The sequence below is a fragment of the Balaenoptera physalus genome, assembly GCF_965194825.1.
Source record: "Balaenoptera physalus genome assembly, chromosome: 4".
In the NCBI taxonomy this organism is placed as follows: domain Eukaryota; kingdom Metazoa; phylum Chordata; class Mammalia; order Artiodactyla; family Balaenopteridae; genus Balaenoptera; species Balaenoptera physalus.
In genome coordinates this window covers 81309806-81330060 of record NC_138891.1, presented here as the reverse complement: position 1 = coordinate 81330060, position 20255 = coordinate 81309806, and the positions used below count along the sequence as shown (strand labels likewise).

The 20255-nt window shown below is 37.9% G+C and overlaps 1 protein-coding gene across 4 annotated transcripts in view; it reads right to left on the bottom strand.

The window, feature by feature from the left end:
• Positions 1 to 3946: 3946 nt before the first annotated feature.
• The window catches only part of IGSF11 (immunoglobulin superfamily member 11), a 160898-nt gene continuing 144589 nt past the window's right edge, over positions 3947 to 20255 (bottom strand). For all 4 annotated transcript variants that reach the window (XM_082460079.1, XM_082460078.1, XM_082460077.1 and 1 more), the window contains 3 exons: positions 9799 to 9921; positions 8836 to 8986; positions 3947 to 7209 (listed from right to left, as the gene is read on the bottom strand). In XM_082460079.1, coding sequence (XP_082316205.1) covers positions 6765 to 7209; positions 8836 to 8986; positions 9799 to 9921 — 719 coding nt within the window. In that variant the 3' untranslated portion in view covers positions 3947 to 6764. The remainder of the gene's footprint in view (positions 7210 to 8835; positions 8987 to 9798; positions 9922 to 20255) is intronic.

Genomic DNA, 20255 nt, shown 5'->3' with positions numbered 1-20255 from the left:
CTCCTGTAATATGAGCTCCTCAAGGACAGCTGTTGTTGCTTATTTTCTGTTTTTATCTCCAACACCTAGAACAGTGTTTAGCACATAGTAAGGGGTCAAAAATGATTCTGGCATAACTCAGTTTATAGTCCAGCAGAGGAGTTCAATCATGTATACAAATACAGGAATATAATACAGATTATGACAATTCCCTCAAAGTTAGTAAATGTTATATGGCTTGTGAGAAGAAGCAGTCACTTCTCACTAGACTGAAAAAGAGAATATTTATGGAAGACAGAGCATTTGAACTGGACTTGTGGTACAGGAAGATTTGGGTGGGGATAGGTGGAAGATGTAGAAAAAAAGAGAGTAGGAAAAAGATAGAGGAAAAAAAGAAAAAAGAACAAGCTAATTCAAGAAAAGATAAGCAGGCCTGGAGCAAAGTTTGCAGGTAGAATACTAGCAGGAGTTGAGAATGGAAAGACAGTGAACCATTTCTGGAAGGAATGGAATGAGTCAAGCCAAGGAGTAAGAATTTTATTTAATACACAACTGAGAATCCTCAAAGCTATCAAATAGTAGAGTACTATAAAATGTGTTTAACTGCTGATTATTTTAAAAAGCAAAGTTCCAGGATTTCTGGTTCCAGCCAAGATGGAATAGCCCCATTATAAGTCCTATTGTTAAGACAGTCTTCCCTCTTACAATGAAAAAAACCTGGACATAACACAGCACACAAGCACAGGAAGACTCTAAACAGTGGAAGGAAGACACACTTTCTAGAGACCTTGGCAACCCCTAGTAGGGGAGCGGAGCCTGCACTCACACCCAGCACCAACGAAGTGGAAAGAGGTGGTACAAGTAGAGTAGTTGACACTCCACTTCCTCCTCCCCCTCCCCCGTTTCAGCAGGCCCAGTGGGGAGGGGAGCCTCCACCCCACCTACCATTAACCAGTGAGGTGCACTCCAGGTCCCTCCCCACCTCCACTGATGTTGGTGGGGGCAGGGTGGAGTTGAGTTTCTGTTGGCCCCCCTGCAGCAGCAAATGGTGCAAGTCAGCACTCTGCTTCCTCCCTCCTTGGTGTCAGCAGGCCCAGCAGGAGCTGAGCTTACACTTCCACTTGAAGGCAACAACACGGTGAAAGTTCGTGCTCCACTTTCACCAAGAAGGGGAAAGTGAGCTGAGGGGGAGCCATCCTTCTACCCCCCCACCATATGCAGAGAGACCATGTAAACACTCCACTTATGCTGAGGTGGAGCCTAGCAGACAACTAAACATATACACCCATCTGGTCCTTGTGCTACACCTCCACAAAGAGAATGCCTGCTAAAAAATAAAATAAAAGATTAAAAAGTTTCCAGAATCTCATAATATAATATCCAAATTGTCCAAGAGAAAATTAAAAATCACTCATTACCCTAAGAACCAGGGAAATCACAACCTGAATGAGAAAAGACTGTCAACAAATGCCAACATCAAGACGAATCAGAGAAGATTTTTAACACAGCTATAATAAAAATGTTTCAATAATTCTTCAGTAAGCAATTATGAATTCTTTTGAAACTAACTGAAAAACTAGAAAATCTTGGTAAAGAAATAGGAATGAAGTAATAACATATGCTACAACATGGACAAACCTAAAAAATATTATGGTAAGTAAATTAAGTCAGTCACACACACACAAAAACATACACATATTGTATGATACCATTTACATGAAATCTCCCAGAGTAGGCAAATCTATTGAAACAGAAAGTAGATCAGTGGTTACCTGGAGCTGAAGATGGCATGGAAAAAGGAGTGACTGTCAGTGGGTACAGGTTCTTTTTGGGGTGATGAAAAATGTTCTAAAATTAGGTTTTGGTGATGATTGTGCAACTCTGTAAACATACTAAAAATTACTGAATTGTACACTTTATATAAGTGAACTTTGTTATGTAAATTATATCTCAATATAATATAGGTTGAAATTTAAATTACTAATTAAATTTTCTTTAAAAAAGGAATCAAATGTAAGTTATCAAACTAAAAAATACAGTAACTGAAGTTAAAAACTTGCTGGATGGGCTCAGCAGAAGAGAGGAAACAACAGAAGAGAGAAATCAGTAAACTTGAGGACAGATGAACAGGATTTACTCTGAACAACAGAGAGAAAATAGACTGAGAAAATGAAGAGAGCCTCGGGAGCCAGTGGAACAATAACAAAAGATTCATCATCAGAGTCTCAGAAAGATTTGAGAAAGAGAGTGGGGCTGGAAGAGTATTTTAAGAAATAATGGCTGAACACTTCCCAAATTTTTCAAGGGTTGAAAGAAAAGAACTGTCAACCATGAATACTATACCCAGTGAGGAATGAAAGGGAAATGAAGACATTTTTGGACAAAAGAAAACTAATAGAATTTTTTGCTAGCAGACCTACCCTTACAAATTGGCTAAAGGGAGTTCTTCAAACACAAAGGGAATGATAAAAAAAAAAAAAAAAAAAAAAAAGGAATCTTGGACCAACAGGAAAAAAGAAAGAAAAACAAAAAAGCACATATATGGGTGCATACAATAAATTTCTCATGAGTTTTTAAATTATGTTTGATGATTGAAACAAAAATTATACACCATCTTATCAAGAAAAAGATATTTAAAAGTGGGGAAAGGAATATATATGGAAGTAAGTTTTCACACTTCACTCAAAGTGGTAAAATCTTGATACAAGTAGACTGTGATATGTTATATATGCTTATTGTAATACCTAGAATAAACTTTTAAAAATATACAAAGTGATATACTCAAAAACACTAAATATATCAAGAAGAGATCCTAAAAATTGTTCAAGTAACCCACAATAAGGTAAGAAAAGAGAAATAGATAATAGGAAATAGAGGAGGAAAAAAAACAGAAAACAAAAAATAAAATAGCAGCTTTAAGCCCTAAACATATCAATAATTACCTTAAATGTAAATGGTCTAAATATACCAATTAAAAGACAGGTATTTACAAAGTGGACACAAAAATATGATCCAACAATGTGCTGTCTATAAGAAACTCCTTTCAAATACAATGACAGTAATGTTGTAAGAGTATGCAGACATTAATTTTTTAAACGCAGGAGTGGTAAATTAATATCAGAGAAAGTAGACTTCAGAGCAAAAAAAATTACTAGAAGTAAAAAGGGACATTACATAATGGTTAAATACTTAGGGATAAATTAAATACTTAGGGATAAATCCAACAAAACATGTAGAGGATCTGTGTCCTGCAAATTGCAAAATGCTGATGAAGTAAATCAAAGAAAACCTAAGTAACAGAGACAAAACATGTTCATGGATTGGAAGACAATATAGTAAAGATGCCAGTTCTTCCCAAACTGATCTATAGGCTTAATGCAATTCCTATTAAAACAGCAAGGTGTTTTGTTGGCATAGACCATCTTATTCCAAAATTTATATAGAAAGGGTACAGGACCTAGAATAGCTAAAATAATTTTGAAAAAGAAGAATAAAGTACGAGGAACCACTCTACTAGGTGTTAAATATTGTTAATTAGCTACAATGGTCAGCATAGTATTGGTGAAGGAACAGACACAAAAATCAGAGGAATAGCTAGAGAACTCAGAAAGAGACCCACACAAATATGCCTAAAATGATTTTTTTCAAAGGTGTGAAAGCAATTCACTGGAGGAAGAATAGACTTTTCAACAAATACTGCTGGAGCCACTATACACTTGGGCATTTATCTCAGAGAAATGAAAACTTATGTTCACATAAAAACCTGCAAAAAATGTTCACAGCAGCTTTATCTGTAGTAGCCAAAAACTGGAAACAACTCAAATATCCTTCATACCCTTCAGTGGGTAAATGGTTAAACAAACTGTGGTATATCTGTACCATGAAATTCTACTCATCAATAAAAAGCAGAAACTAACACATCATTGTAAAGCAATTATACTCCAATAAAAATGTTAAAAAAAAAAAAAAGGAATGAACTACTGATACATGCAACAACTTGGATGAATCTCGAGAAAGTTATGCTGAGTGAGAAAAAGTCAGTCCTCAAACGTTACATACTGCATGATTCCACTCATATAGCATTCTTGAAATGACAAATTATAGAGATGGAGAAGAGATTAGGGATTATGGACTTGGGGAGGAAGGAGGTGGCTATGACTATAAAAGAATAGCTCAAGGAATCCTGCATCCTGAGTGTGGTGGTGGCCACACAAATCTACACGTGATAAAATTCCATAAAACTAATGCACACGTGCGCGTGTGTGTGCGTGCACACACACACACACACACACACACACAGCAGTGCATGTACAATGTTGAAATCTGAATAAGGTGAATGGATTGTATCCATATCGGTATGTGACACTGTATAATAGTTATGCAAGATATTACCCTTTGGAAAAATTAGGTGAAGGGTATATGGGAATCTCTATTATTTCTTATAAACTGCCTGTAAATACATAATTATCTCAAATAAAAAGTTAAAGGAATGACCCAATATACATCAAGAGCTACAGTCATGACCATAACTTTCTAAACTGAAACTTGGCAACTCCAGTTCAGAAATCATCATTTATCTACTCAATACCCATATTAGGCACTGTGCTAGGTGACAGAGATACAGGGTGAAAAAGACAGTCATGGATCCTGTCTTCATGAACTTCCAGATAAGAAACATGAAAATGGCTCAGTGTATGAAAAGGATCATCACATTTTCAATCACACATGTGATAAATGGACTCAAATTTCTAACGATAAGAGTAGAGCTAAGTAATTTTTGGAATACTATATGCTCATTAAAATTATTATAAATACTATTTAACAGAATGGAAAATGTTTACAACATTAAGAGAACATTAAGTACAAAATCATATATTCATTAGTATATGATAATTAATGACAACTTGTTTTTATATGAATAAAACTTTTATTGAATTTTAGATAATTAGAAACAATAAAGAAATTCAAGATAAATGCTTTCTAAACAACATCTGATAGTATCATCTTATCTGTCATGGCATTTTCACTCTTCTTTATAAAAAGTATAGACATTCATTTATTTAAATTTTTACAAAGTCAAGAACCGTCAAACAGAAAAAATAAGTAATGCTAAAGTAAATTCAGTTCTTCATCAATACTGGAATGATTGCAATGGTTAGGTTCTGAGCTTAGCCCTCTTGGAAAAATAGTGTATGCAGCAGCTGTTGGTTTCCATTATTCAAATAAGTGTGAAAACCAGAAGGCCACTTCCTGTGACGACTGTGCTTGCAGGAAAAGAGGGCAAAAGCATAGTGGGAAGAGGGAATGAGAGACTACATCGGGGAAAGAAAAGATGCTCTTATCCAATCCTGGGGTCAGCATCATAAATAATTTAGGAAACAAATCTGGGAAGAAATCATTTGTGTGTTGCTTAAAGTGTGATTAAGGCGAGAGAGTCACCGATACAAGCATGGCCAGATCCACAGAGCACAAATAGAGTGGAGAGTCTGCAAATTACCTGGTGAACTCCCAAGGCCAGGTAATTAATCGCAAAGAATCTCTTTACAGTGGTGTAAAACGCATCTGGGCAAAATTGCAACCCTGAGCTGTGACAAGAACAGGGCAGAGCCTCCCAGGAGCATATCTGAAGACATCCCTTTTGTCTCAGTCTTATCTCTTTTGCAAAAATAATCATTTTGAGAAAAACAAAACCAAAGCAACTCCTGCCCTCCCTGTAACAACCCAGTAACCTCGACTTGTCAAACAAGGAGAAAGTTATCTACCGCAGTACAAAGTCATGGGGTGCTGCCCTCATTAAGAGTAACCTGGTGTGACAGCAAGGGAGACCTGGACGGCCCTGCTCTGAGAGGCTGCCAGGAATTGCCTTCCACCCGCCTCCCTGCTCCTGTGCTGCCTGCACGACCTAGGTCTTGCCGCCTGCCGGGCTCAACGAACAAGCTCACTGGACGTGGCGTTAACAGTAGTCTTTTCCTTCCTAACCCAATGCCTCTCTCATATTTTTTTTTAAAAAATAACAGTTTTCTTTTAAAAAATATTTTCCCAGGAAATAATGAACAGTAACTGTCATGGACCTATAACAGACCCTAGAAAAACATAGACAGGCAATAATCTGTCAATATAGCAATATTCCAAATATGAAATTCATGGTCCAGGAAGAGATAAATAAATAAATATGAAGGGGCTTCTCAAAGAAGTTTCTAGTTTTCACCCATTCCTTACTGAATTCTGTTGGTGTAAAAAGTTTTGATTCTACGATACAAGAGCCAGCCCTGCTAGGACCAGTATTCGCCATTTATGCCATTCGGCCCCCTACATCAAGAGGGGACGGGGAAAGGCAAGATGTACCACAGGGTTGCTCAGTATGTTTCTAAGGACACCTATCTTTTTAAATAATTTCATTCTTTAAACTCCATCTGGCACTTTAGTCTCTTGAAAAATTATTACGTTAGACATGAATAAAAAAACAAGCCCATCTGGACTGCAGTTTAGGTTTTAAATGCTATTCTGCTCTTCTACCTTTTTCCTTGGCTTGGCACATCTGTGAGATCCAGCTTTTTGAACAGGATCCTGGGACAGCTGGGGTGGGGGAACAAGTCTTCATGCCGGAGCATTCCAGTTCATTTTACCAATCTTAGTGGCCGGGTCACAGCCCTGACTCCTTCTTTGTGCTTTTTTACTAGGATCATTGCCAGGAAAGTGTCTTTCCCAACACTCCACCACCCCGCCCTCCCCCTGGAATGGGGGCATCCTTTGCGTCTTCTCTGCACACCCCATCTGCTCGTGTCCTACACCAGGGAGCCAGCCCGACTCTGGGCTGGAACCATGACAGGGACAGCACCAATGCGCTCCAGGCCTGCTTGGCTGATGGTGTAGGAGTGTGTGTACTGAGCCCGGGGCTTCCTGCTGACTGAGCCATTGCTCCTGGGCACGGCCTGCGGTGACGACCCTCTGTTGGCCGTCACGACCAGGGTCTTCTGTGGGGCTGGGGCCAGATGGCTGCCGTTGGCATAGACGGATGGTACGTTGGCGTGGCCCGAGTGGAGGGAGAAGGACTGGCGCAAGTCACTGAAGTGGTCGAGCGACTCTGTGTTTCTGTGCACTTTGGGATGGTTGCTCCAGCAGCGGCTGTTATAGGTATTGGAAGAGGTAAATGTGTTGCTCTCTGAGAAGGACACCTCGGTGTGAAATGCTTTGGCAGAAGAAGGACATTTAGGTGGAAGATCATCCTCTCTGAAAAGGAACAAAAATAAAGCTGTTGTTAGGATTTACTTGAGGTTTACCCTACCGACCTGCCCAGGACTCTTGTCTTCTCATGTTCAGGTGAATACGTCTGTGAAATTCAAACCCTCAGGACAGACCACACTATCATGAAAGCAAACACGGCAGTCCTGGTGGCCTCGGCTTTGACTTTCATTCCCTTTAAGACAATGCTTAGGAAAAATTCTCCCTTAGCTTCTCAGTCCCCAAGAGTAACAAAAAAAGTAGTATCAAACCTCTCAAAAACTGTGTCTTCCAATATAACTGAAAAATATATATGTGTGTGTGTATATGTGTGTGTGTGTGTGTGTGTGTGTGTGTGTATATATATATTTTTTTCTCTAAATAGGAAAATAGTCCATGAAGAAATCCATTGAACTAACTGCTGTAAAGCTAGGAAACCAAACTACGGGTGTAGGAACTTCAAAAAACTATTAGAATTGGCCTGATTTTATTGCCTTTTGGGGTGTGAGAAATCACTGTGGTGTGCTGATGAGAGGTTTTTCTCATTAATCTTACACTGGGATGAAATCTGTCCCTGCATAGAGTCCAAACCCTTAAGAATTACAAGAGGCTAAGAAAAGTCATTAAGTTAATTTAAGATGTTACCTAATTCATTTACCATTTTTTGAGTACCAGGCATTTTACTAGATGTTTCATGTGAGAAAAAGACAGCTCCTCTACCCAAGAAGCCTATGGTCAAATGAGGGTGACAATCAATGCAAGAACAGCTGCAAGTCTTAAGGGTTGGACAAGGGCCTAAGTCAACTTATGTGAGGAGGTGATGCCTGGACTAGTCTTGAACCAGATCAAGGAATGTACTGAAGAGATGGATGCAAAGGGAAGGAGCAAGGAACGGTCCAGGAACAAGGTGGAGGCTACAGGAAAGGCCCTGAGGCATGAGAGAAGACAACAGACTGGAACACAAAGTGATCAGGGAAGTTGTGAGAGATAAAAGCAGGGAAGCAGGTAAGGGTCAGATTCTGAAGGGCTGTGTATGTCATGCTAAGTAGACTGGAGTCATTAAAGCATTTTCAATAAGGATATCGATGTGATGCCATCTAAGATGGAGCCTGAACCCCCATATCTCCACAATACGGCAAGAGTCACCTTTCTTTCAAGATCATTTGACACTGTTTCCTTAAGATGTTCATATTCTTGACTGAACTGTTTTCAACCAAGCCATATTGCTTTGGTCTATCTGTACAGGTGCTATTCTTTCTTGCTTTATGTTTGTATCATTTATAAATGCCAATATTAAACACATGTTCTAAACTCACTTTTCTACTATGGCAGCCACCTAACCCCACCCACCCTGAAGCTATGGGAGGAAACGGGGGAATTCTTCACTTGTGTCCTCCTAGTTGGGCACATGCTAGACTACCCTACCCACCTCCCGCCTTTCACGATCCAGTAAATAAAGCTGAGTAGTAAGTACCATGAGGAAGAGTGATATAACATACAAGAAACTATCGTTTGGCCACTTTAACTACCTTGGTTAAAGTCATAAGATTAGCAAAGAAATCTTAGCTGCCAAAATGAATAGAAATACAGACATTGACTATGCCAATGTCAGGATAAATTATCTGACACACAAACCTTATTTCATTAGGAATTTCTTCTTCCTCCTCCTCTTTATTTTTGCTTCTCCAGTAAAAGAATGCCCCTAAAATTAGTGCAATGCAAAAAATGATAATAACTGCACCAGTGCCAATGGCTCCAGCTATTAGTCCAATGCTCCTGGGCTGGGCTGCAAAATATATTTAAGGTATATTTAAAGAAAAAAAAGGAGAGAAAGAGAGAAAGAGAAATAGAATATGCTCACACAACTTCATAAACATAAAAGGCTACCAAAGAATCTTCTTAAAATATACAAAATTGCCTACAGTATTGTATCCATTTAAAGTTAAACCTCACTTAATTTTCTGTATCCTCAGTGGCTAGGACTAACACACAATAGGCTCACAAACATTTATTGAATGAACGAGCAATTCGTTCAATAAACGAACAGCTGTAGGAGAGCCACAACCAGGGCAGAGCAGGAAAAAGACCATACCTGACTATTTGCCTGACCTGCCCCAAATGAACCTGGCAAGCAGCAGGATAACTTATTACCTCATCACAGCCAGATCATTCCCTTTTGCAACTGGAATTCAAACAACCCAGAATTCTCAACTAAAGAGAAAATTTCTGCACTGCTTATGTATGACCTGGGCACCCAACATTTAAGCAGATATAAGGGATTAGGAAAAAATACAAGAAGGTCTTGCCATGACTGTAAGATCATTACAAATTTTTAATATGTCTATCGCACTATATAATCAGAACTGATCTGATTCTAATGATCCTGAGAAGACATTTTATCATAAAGAAGAAGTCGTATTGCTGAGGCTGAGAAGTATACTAACACATCTATTAAATATCTTCAATAATGATTAAAATCAAAAGAATTTCTATTTAATCTTCAAACAACCTCTAAACAAGCAGAACTTTTCATTCCCTAGTTTAACAAAGATCTTGGCATTCAGACCCAGAGTGGACATCAGAATCTTACATACTTACGAGAAATAACCTGGAGATCCAAAAGACAGGTGCTGGTCCCAATGGCATTAGAAGCCACGCACTGGTACAAACCTGATGACAGGGCGCTGATGTTCCGGATGGTGACTGTTCCCTGGAGCTGGTCTGTCACAAAAGTAACAGTCAAGTGAGGATTTAGGAAAGAAAATAAGAAAACCAAAGAAATCAGCAGAAGACTATAAAAAGAGATAAACAGTGAAGAGCTATCAACACCTTTTTTTGGAGAGATTTTTTTTGGTTCATGAAGGTTAAAGACTAAAATAATAACATACGTTAAAGACCCGGAGCTATAGAGGACTGTCCTAAATAAGGGCAGTCTTAGAACTTAATCTGCAGATTAGTGTGAGGTCCTAAAGGTGAGCAGCCTTCCCTGAGGAAATGTTGGCTAATGCGTATTTTAGAGAATTTATGATCAGAAACACCAAATTTTAATTTGAGGAAATGTAATAACATACAAAGCTAAACTCATTATAATAACGTCTGCTTCATACTTGATGGAAAACATATCCTCTCTGTGCTCAAGGGTGTAGACTGTTACTCCCTTCCAACAACTATGATAACTGTTTGTGTAAGTCCAGCTCCTCCAAGAAGTGGACACCAAGACAAGCAGGAGGTTTACTGGAGGAAATGGCAGTAAGGGAAATGGAGAGGAACCTGGAGGAAGCAAGGAGAGGCTCAGACTGCAGTACAGGTCTGGCCCCTGTGAAGGGGAGAGGGAAGGAAGGAGGGAGCGTCTCAGACTGCAACACAGCCTTATGGAAGTTTCCACCAGGCTGATGGGGAGTCCTTGAGCCAAGGTCACCTGTTAAAGGCGTCTTAGACCTTGCAGGAATGGGCCTGCATTAGCAGCCCCACTGTGCCCAGTGACTGGCTGGGAGCTGCCCAGGCGAAGCAGTGGTGGACGCTGCGGGAAGCCACTGGGGCTGTCAGTCAATTACGTTCCCACAGCAGGAGATCTGAGCCATGCATTTCCCAGGTGACCACACCGATATTACCAAGAAATATTGCAGTGGTTCACATTTTAGTAACTTATCAACATTAGGATAGCTGATTTATTCCTTACAAACAAAACGCAAATGACTTACAGTGATAATAAAAACCTAAGTTAATAGTTATTACTACGTGCCAAGCACTGGCTAAGCTTTTACACATATGATCTCAATCTTTACACTAACTCTTCACGGTATTGTTATCATCAATCCCATTGAACAGATAAGGAAACCGAGGCTTTAGATGAGTGATAAGATTACACAGCTGGGCAACAGGAACTGAAGGGAGGGCTGTCCTACCTCTAAGCTCAGGCTGCACTGTGGTCTCCCTCAGGCAGTGCACAACTCTTCCAGCCACTCACCGCTCAAAAATAGCAGCAAATCAGGAAAAGCCTCCTGGTGGCACACTAGTGGCACAAAGTCCACGTACTCCTAGGGCAACACCTGGAGCTATCTCTACCCTGTGCTGACAACTTCTACATGAAACTAAGATTTAGTCACCTAGTTTCTTCCGGCAACCTTCATTTCTACTTAGATCAAAGGCAGAAGCAGAGTCATTTAACAAATAAATATTTATTGAGCACCTTTCTGTGTGCTGGATAATTTTTGAGGATGGTTATATCATAATGAACAAGACACACCCAGCCCTGTACCTTAACGAGACAAGTAGGTGAGAAATCACAATAAGTGGGGTACGTGCCATCACTAGAGGATACAGAGTGCTTAAGAGGGGCATCTAGTGAGGATGAGCAAATTCTGAAAGAGCCCCAGACAGCAACCGCCCTCAGGGTTATCTCCCTGCCTTCTAACATAATATAGTGGGTAGTGTTAACAAATGACTCATCAAACACACACTGAAATTAACTTCAATATACAGGCCAGGGAAGGGAGGGTTGGTTTTTTTTTTGCTTTTGTTTTTGTTTTTTAATGGGAGCATTTAAATGGTCGAACACATACTATATGGATATCTTACTTACTATATAGATATTTTACTATATGGATATCTTACTATATGGATATCTTACTGACTTATACTTATGTCTTACTTGGACATATGAATTGTACTGTACACACTCAAGTCAATATACTTGGTGGTTATTTGGTTCACACTTGTGTGTTATTTCCTTTTCCTTAAAAACTAACAACTCTGATGGCTACCAATGTATGAGGCTTTTCAGTGAATTCACTCAGATAATTGGGTCCGTCTGGAGGGAAATTGTTTTCTCCTCCTCTGTGTTCTACCTGATTTCCCGGGCTCTCCTTAACCATCCCTCCTATGTGCTCCCCAGCACCCTGTAATCCCTAGTGCTGGAACTTACCCCATTATTATAATTTCTTGCCTACTTGTCTCGTTAAGATAAGGGACTGTGTTTGTCTTGTTCATCACTGTATCATCCTCCTCAGAAATTACCCAGCACACAGAAAGGTGCTCAATAAATAAATAAATAAATAAATAAATAAATGGGCTATCTTCTCGAGTGTCTATTGTGTACCACATACACTGCACTAAGAGCTTTACGTGTCTCATTTAATCGTACAAACCTTAAGTTTTATATTCCCTACTTTTCAAAGATGAAAAAGCTCAGAGAAGCTATGCAATTGGTCCAAGATCACACAGTACACAAATAGCAGCACAAAAAATCAGGTCTGTCATGTCCAAAGCTCATAACCACCATACACACATTTGACTTTCTTGTAAGGTATTTAAAACCACAATATTCTGTGGGATGCATCTATAGGATATTTCCTAACCTTGCAATCAATGTCCCAGTGCTGTGAGTATTAAACTAAGCCATCTGTCTAACTCCACCTTCAATACGTTAGCAGATGTCATCATGCAACAAAACCATAATCTCTGGGCAACTAACCCCACAATTTCACACACTGTGTTGTTGTTTTCCTAAATCCTGAAATTCTAGAAATTTGATCAGCTCACACCAAACCAGTGATTTTGTTGACACTTCCATAGAGAGAATTTGGGAAATTTTTAACAGCTGATCTAAGCAGCATTCTGGCACGCAGAAAGAGGTAAACTGTAAAGATTCTAAAATAAAATAAAATGACAACTTCAAAAAAAAGGTGAAGCCACTGTTCTTTCCTCCTCGGTGAGGCTGACACACCACGCCGGAGTGAACTCAGAACGTAACCAGAGAATGGGACAGACACATGAGTAAGACAGGTCTAACCAGAAGCAGAAGAGGGCTGTTTAGGTAGTCAAGGCAACAACACAGAGATGGGAGCACCTCTGCAGCCAGCACCAGACTGCTCCCTGCCACGGGCACAGGGCCCTTTCTGAAACGAAATGGGCTGATTCCTCAATCTGTCACTTCACTTGGCCTGCTCTGGAGCAGGGTAATTTGTTGAAATGAAGTTAGAGAATAAATCTTCTTTAGATCTTCTTTCTTTTAAAGAAAAGGGGAAGTTCAACAGTGTGGAACTGCAGTTTGGAAAGCAACAAATTGCATCACACCCCAGTTCACAGCAATACTGTATCCCACACAAGCTGTGTACCTGGACCAGAAGCCCTACAGAATTTAGAGAAAAATAAATATAAGTGCACATTTCCACTTCCATCCTTTCTCCTTAGTTCCAGAACCACCTCTCTGCTGCCTAGTACACGGTGCACTGGCTAAGAGCATGTGTTCTAAACTCAGGCAGCCTGGGGTGGAACCTGCTCTACTACCTGCTAGCTAGGTGGTCATAAAGGTGCTACCTCTTCTGCATCTATGTTTTTGATTCCTCGTGTGCGACATGGAACTGCCAACATGCTTCTACGTCACAGGCTACTGTGAGGACTGAGTGAGATAATGCACAGTGCCTGGCAAGGCTTCCACGTTGGGATTCCCTCTTGGCATCGCTTGGGAAATTTATATCTTTTTCTGATTCATAAGAAAAATCAAGAAATTGGGAAAATGTTGAATGTCTCCAAATTCCAATAAATATTAATACTCAGGATTTGAGGATGAGAGATCAGACTTCCAAAATCAAATTACTCTATATTTTATATGATTTACGCATTTTTAAAATAATAATGCGAGACCATAATAATAAACAGTGAGTCATTTCTTATATAAAAATTTCAGAAGTATTCTTTAGAAAAAAATAATGAATACATGGTTTATTGTTATTTGAACCAATATATTATGACATACTATATATTTCAAAAGTATGTAAAAAATTATCTCAACCAGATACAAACATTTGATGATAAAAAACAGTAAAAATGGGAACATTAACACAAAATAAATGCCAAAAATAAAACCTATTTAAAAATTCAAAGATAATATCACAAATACTTAATATTTAAACGCTGTCATTCTAAAAGAAAATTTAAAAACACTATACAGCATTAAGTATCCAACAGTCTTGATCTTTGTTTCACGCCAAATTTTCCAGACATAGAAAGAAAATTTTATTTCCTTTCTGTGTTGATGTTGGTTGAATTAGGATGGAGATGGACAGGGGAGACAGAGAGAACCTGTCCCCATTAAGAGAACATCCTAAGCACCTCTGAGGCAGACGTGAAGACACACGCTGCTTCATATTAGTTCATCTCCTTTATTTAACAGTGAAAATACTCTGCCTTTTTGCCCTGATTTTCGTTTTGTCATGGAAATAGGTATTACTTTTGCCAATTCAGATTTTAAATCCATTTCTGATTTCATGTCAGTGTATTCTACAGCAACATTCCCATCTACTTCTCTTTGCATTTCTGCTATTATTTTCAAAGAACTGTAATCTACAGCAAATACTCACACACTAGAAAACACCAGTGGATATTACTGGGCAATATTTGAATAATGCAAGATTTATATCTCTTTGGTATTAATAACACTGCATAGAATCACACATCAAAATACTAAGCTAAGGATTTATTTTACTTCTAAAATCTGTTATTTATTGGAATACCACTCATGGCATTTGTATAAAATATAATGGCTCATCACTGGCAACAGACGGGTCAGGAACACACACTTACAACATTGCAACAGCTACGATTAAGACTAACTGATTAGCTTGTGACTACTTTTCTCCTACATATTTCGGTCTAGGTTCCCAGAAATGTTGACTCTGAGCAGTCTTGCTTTTAACTTGACATCAGTAGATTCTTTCAAATCAAGATGTCTCTATGTTGATTGTTAAGATTTAATTATCAAAGGAGAATGGTGCTTAGTGCTCAAGAAACATCACCTGTTACCATTATCATTATTTCAGTCCCCACCTAGAGGTCTCAGAGGACCACTACCTCACTGCTTCCCTCAAGCAAAACTCTTAAGTATATCTTCTCTGAGTTAATAGTTACTGTTCATTCAATAGCTTAAGACAGAAATCTCAGTTAACTTTGACTCTTCTCTGAGTCCCAGTGTATCATCAAGCTCCATGTCTTGTTTTTTTTTTTTTTTTTTTTTTTCACACACTGTATTTTATTTTTACAAGAGATAAATAGACTGACACCAAGCATTGTACATGGATGACCACAACAAAAGCAACAATGATTGCAATTACCAAACATGAAACACACTCATACTATGTCATAATATTGCCATTCAGTCCAGTAATCCTCCACTGTAACAGCTCCTTTACTTTGCAGTGAAAATTGATTTGTATATTCCCTGCCTCTGAGTCCTTGTGGGATTATTTTTTTTTTTTTAAATTCAGGCAGAAAGTCACAAAAATTATACTCATCCTCATCAGTTCACTCAGTCCCATGTAATTAACTGTTGTTTTTTTTTTCATCTTGATCTTTTGTTAGCACTTTTATGAGTTCATCAGTTTTTCATCAGAGTTCTGAAAATGCTTATTCATTCAGTTCAGCAGTACAGTCAGTTACCAGAAACCTGTACTTGTCAGAGTCTTTTCCATGAATTTCTTGAAGATGAAACCCTTTTATAGGAACATATTTGCAAAATCATCAGAGTACACCCAGAACTGTCTGTAAATGACAAAAGACTTAAAAATGACCACGGTAAAAGATTTGATGAAAGTTCATAATAATGCAGTTGACAAGAAAATTAGTTATTTCTGAGATATACATTTTAAAGTAATAACTAGGATTATTACTTATAACATTATACCAGAACATATAAGATTTTTAGAAATTTCATGTAATGTCTGAAACATTTATATTAACATATTTCCATATATATTTCCATACAAATACAAATATAAGATTTTTAGAAATTTCATGTAACGTCTGAAACATTTATATTAACATATTTCCATACATATTTCCATACAAATACAAATATAAGATTTTTAGAAATTTCATGTAATGTCTGAAACATTTATATTAACATATTTCCATACAAATAACCCAATGAAAGTTTAGTATTAGTTGTTTTGTTTGTTTTTTTATACTGCAGGTTCTTATTAGGCATCAATTTTATACACATCAGCGTATACATGTCAATCCCAATCGCCCAATTCAGCACACCACCATCCCCACCTCACTGCAGTTTTCCCCCCTTGGTGTCCATATGTCCATTCTCTACATCTGTGTCTCAACTTCTGCCCTGCAAACTGGCTCATCTGTACCATTTTTCTAGGTTCCACATACATGCATTAATATACGATATTTGTTTTTCTCTTTCTGACTTACTTCACTCTGTATGACAGTCTCTAGATCCATTCACGTCTCAACAAATGACTCAATTTCGTTCCTTTTTATGGCTGAGTAATATTCCATTGTATATATGTACCACTTCTTCTTTATCCATTCGTCTGTTGATGGGCATTTAGGTTGCTTCCATGACCTGGCTATTGTAAATAGTGCTGCAATGAACATTCGGGTGCATGTGTCTTTTTGAATTACAGTTTTCTCTGGGTATATGCCCAGTAGTGGGATTGCTGGGTCATATGGTAATTCTATTTTTAGTTTTTTAAGGAACCTCCATATTGTTCTCCATAGTGGCTGTATCAATTTACATTCCCACCAACAGTGCAAGAGGGTTCCCTTTTCTCCACACCCTCTCCAGCATTTGTTGTTTGTAGATTTTCTGATGATGCCCATTCTAACAGGAGTGAGGTGATACCTCATTGTAGTTTTGATTTGCATTTCTCTAATAATTAGTGATGTTGAGCATCTTTTCATGTGCTTCGTGGCCGTCTGTATGTCTTCTTTGGAGAAATGTCTATTTAGGTCTTCTGCCCATTTTTGGATTGGGGTGTTTGTTTCTTTGATATTGAGCTGAATGAGCTGTTTATATATTTTGGAGATTAATCCTTTGTCCGTTGATTCGTTTGCAAATATTTTCTCCCATTCTGAGGGTTGTCTTTTCGTCTTGTTTATGGTTTCCTTTGCTGTGCAAAAGCTTTGAAGTTTCATTAGGTCCCACTTGTTTATTTTTGTTTTTATTTCCATTACTCTAGGAGGTGGATCAAAAAAGATCTTGCTGTGATTTATGTCAAAGAGTGTTCTTCCTATGTGTTCCTCTAAGAGTTTTATAGTGTCCAGTCTTATATTTAGGTCTCTAATCCATTTTGAGTTTATTTTTGTGTATGGTGTTAGGGAGTATTCTAATTTCATTCTTTTACATGTAGCTGTCCAGTTTTCCCAGCACCACTTATTGAAGAGACTGTCTTTTCTCCATTGTATATCTTTGCCTCCTTTGTCATAGATTAGTTGACCATAGGTGCGTGGGTTAATCTCTGGGCTTTCTATCTTGTTCCATTGATCTATGTTTCTGTTTTTGTGCCAGTACCATATTGTCTTGATTACTGTAGCTTTGTAGTATAGTCTGAAGTCAGGGAGTCTGATTCCTCCAGCTCCATTTTTTTGCCTCAAGACTGCTTTGGCTATTCGGGGTCTTTTGTGTCTCCATACAAATTTTAAGATGATTTGTTCTAGCTCCGTAAAAAATGCCATTGGTAATTTGATAGGGATTGCATTGAATCTGTAGATTGCTTTGGGTAGTATACTCATTTTCACAATGTTGATTCTTCCAATCCAAGAACATGGTATATCTCTCCATCTGTTGGTATCATCTTTAATTTCTTTCATCAGTGTCTTATAGTTTTCTGCATACAGGCCTTTTGTCTCCCTAGGTAGGTTTATTCCTAGGTATTTTATTCTTTTTGTTGCAATGGTAAATGGGAGTGTTTCCATAATTTCTCTTTCAGATTTTTCATCATTAGTGTATAGGAATGCAAGAGATTTCTGTGCATTAATTTTGTATCCTGCAACTTTACCATATTCATTAATTAGCTCTAGCAGTTTTCTGGTGGCAGTTTTAGGATTCTCTATGTATAGTATCATGTCATCCGCAAACAGTGACAGTTTTACTTCCTCTTTTCCAATTTGTATTCCTTTTATTTCTTTTTCTTCTCTGATTGCCGTGGCTAGGACTTCCAGAACTATGTTGAATAGTAGTGGTGAGAGTGGACATCCTTGTCTCGTTCCTGATCTTAGAGGAAATGCTTTCAGTTTTTCACCATTGAGAATGATGTTTGCTGTGGGTTTGTCATATATGGCCTTTATTATGTTGAGGTAGGTTCCCTCTATGCCCACTTTCTGGAGAGTTTTTATCATAAATGGGTGTTGAATTTTGTCAAAAGCTTTTTCTGCATCTATTGAGATGATCATATGGTTTTTATTCTTCAATTTGTTAATATGGTGTATCACATTGATTGATTTGCGTATATTGAAGAATCCTTGCATCTCTGGGATAAATCCCACTTGGTCGTGGTGTATGATCCTTTTAATGTGTTGTTGGATTCTGTTTGCTAGTATTTTGTTGAGGATTTTTGCATCTATATTCATCAGTGATATTGGTCTGTAATTTTCTTTTTTTGTAGTGTCTTTGTCTGGTTTTGGTATCAGGGTGATGGTGGCTTCATAGAATGAGTTTGGGAGTGTTCCTTCCTCTGCAATTTTTTGGAAGAGTTTGAGAAGGATGGGTGTTAGCTCTTCTCTAAATGTTTGATAGAATTCACCTCTGAAGCCATCTGGTCCTGGACTTTTGTTTGTTGGAAGATTTTTAATCACAGTTTCAATTTCATTACTTGTGATTGGTCTGTTCATATTTTCTGTTTCCTCCTGATTCAGTCTTGGAAGGTTATACCTTTCTAAGAATTTGTCCATTTCTTCCAGGTTGTCCATTTTATTGGCATAAAGTTGCTTATAGTAGTCTCTTAGGATGTTCTGTATTTCTGCGGTGTCTGTTGTAACTTCTTTTTCATTTCTGATTTTATTGATTTGAGTCCTCTCCCTCTTTTTCTTGATGAGTCTGGCTAATGGCTTATCAATTTTGTTTATCTTCTCAAAGAACCAACTTTTAGTTTTATTGATCTTTGCTATTGTTTTCTTTGTTTCTATTTCATTTATTTCTGCTCTGATCTTTATGATTTCTTTCCTTCTGCTAACTTTGGGTTTTGTTTGTTCTTCTTTCTCTAGTTTCTTTAGGTGTAAGGTTAGATTGTTTACTTGAGATTTTTCTTGTTTCTTTAGGTAGCCTTGTATAGCTATAAACTTCCCTCTTAGAACCGCTTTTGCTGCATCCCATTGGTTTTGGGTCGTCGTGTTTTCATTGTCATTTGTCTCTAGGTATTTTTTAATTTCCTCTTTGATTTCTTCAGTGATCTCTTGGTTATTTAGTAACGTATTGTTTAGCCTCCATGTGTTTGTCTTTTTTACGTTTTTTTCCCTGTAATTCATTTCTAATCTCATAGCGTTGTGGTCAGAAAAGATGCTTGGTATGATTTCAATTTTCTTAAATTTACTGAGGCTTGATTTGTGACCCAAGATGTGATCTATCCTGGAGAATGTTCCGTGCGCACTTGAGAAGAATGTGTAATCTGCTGTTTTTGGATGGAATGTCCTATATATATCAATTAAATCTATCTGGTCTATTGTGTCATTTAAAGCTTCTGTTTCCTTATTTATTTTCATTTTGGATGATCTGTCCATTGGTGTAAGTGAAGTGTTAAAGTCCCCCACTATTATTGTGTTACTGTCGATTTCCTCTTTTATAGCTGTTAGCAGTTGCCTTATGTATTGAGGTGCTCCTATGTTGGGTGCATATATATTTATAATTGTTATATCTTCTTCTTGGATTGATCCCTGGATCATTATGTAGTGTCCTTCCTTGTCTCTTGTAACATTCTTTATTTTAAAGTCTATTTTATCTGATATGAGTATAGCTACTCCAGCTTTCTTTTGATTTCCATTTGCATGGAATATCTTTTTCCATCCCCTCACTTTCAGTCTGTATGTGTCCCTAGGTCTAAAGTGGGTCTCTTGTAGACAGCATATATACGGGTCTTGTTTTTGTATCCATTCAGCCAGTCTATGTCTTTTGGTTGGGGCGTTTAATCCATTCACGTTTAAGGTAATTATCGATATGTATGTTCCTATGACCATTTTCTTAATTGTTTTGGGTTTGTTTTTGTAGGTCCTTTTCTTCTCTTGTGTTTCCCACTTAGAGAAGTTCCTTTAGCATTTGTTGTAGAGCT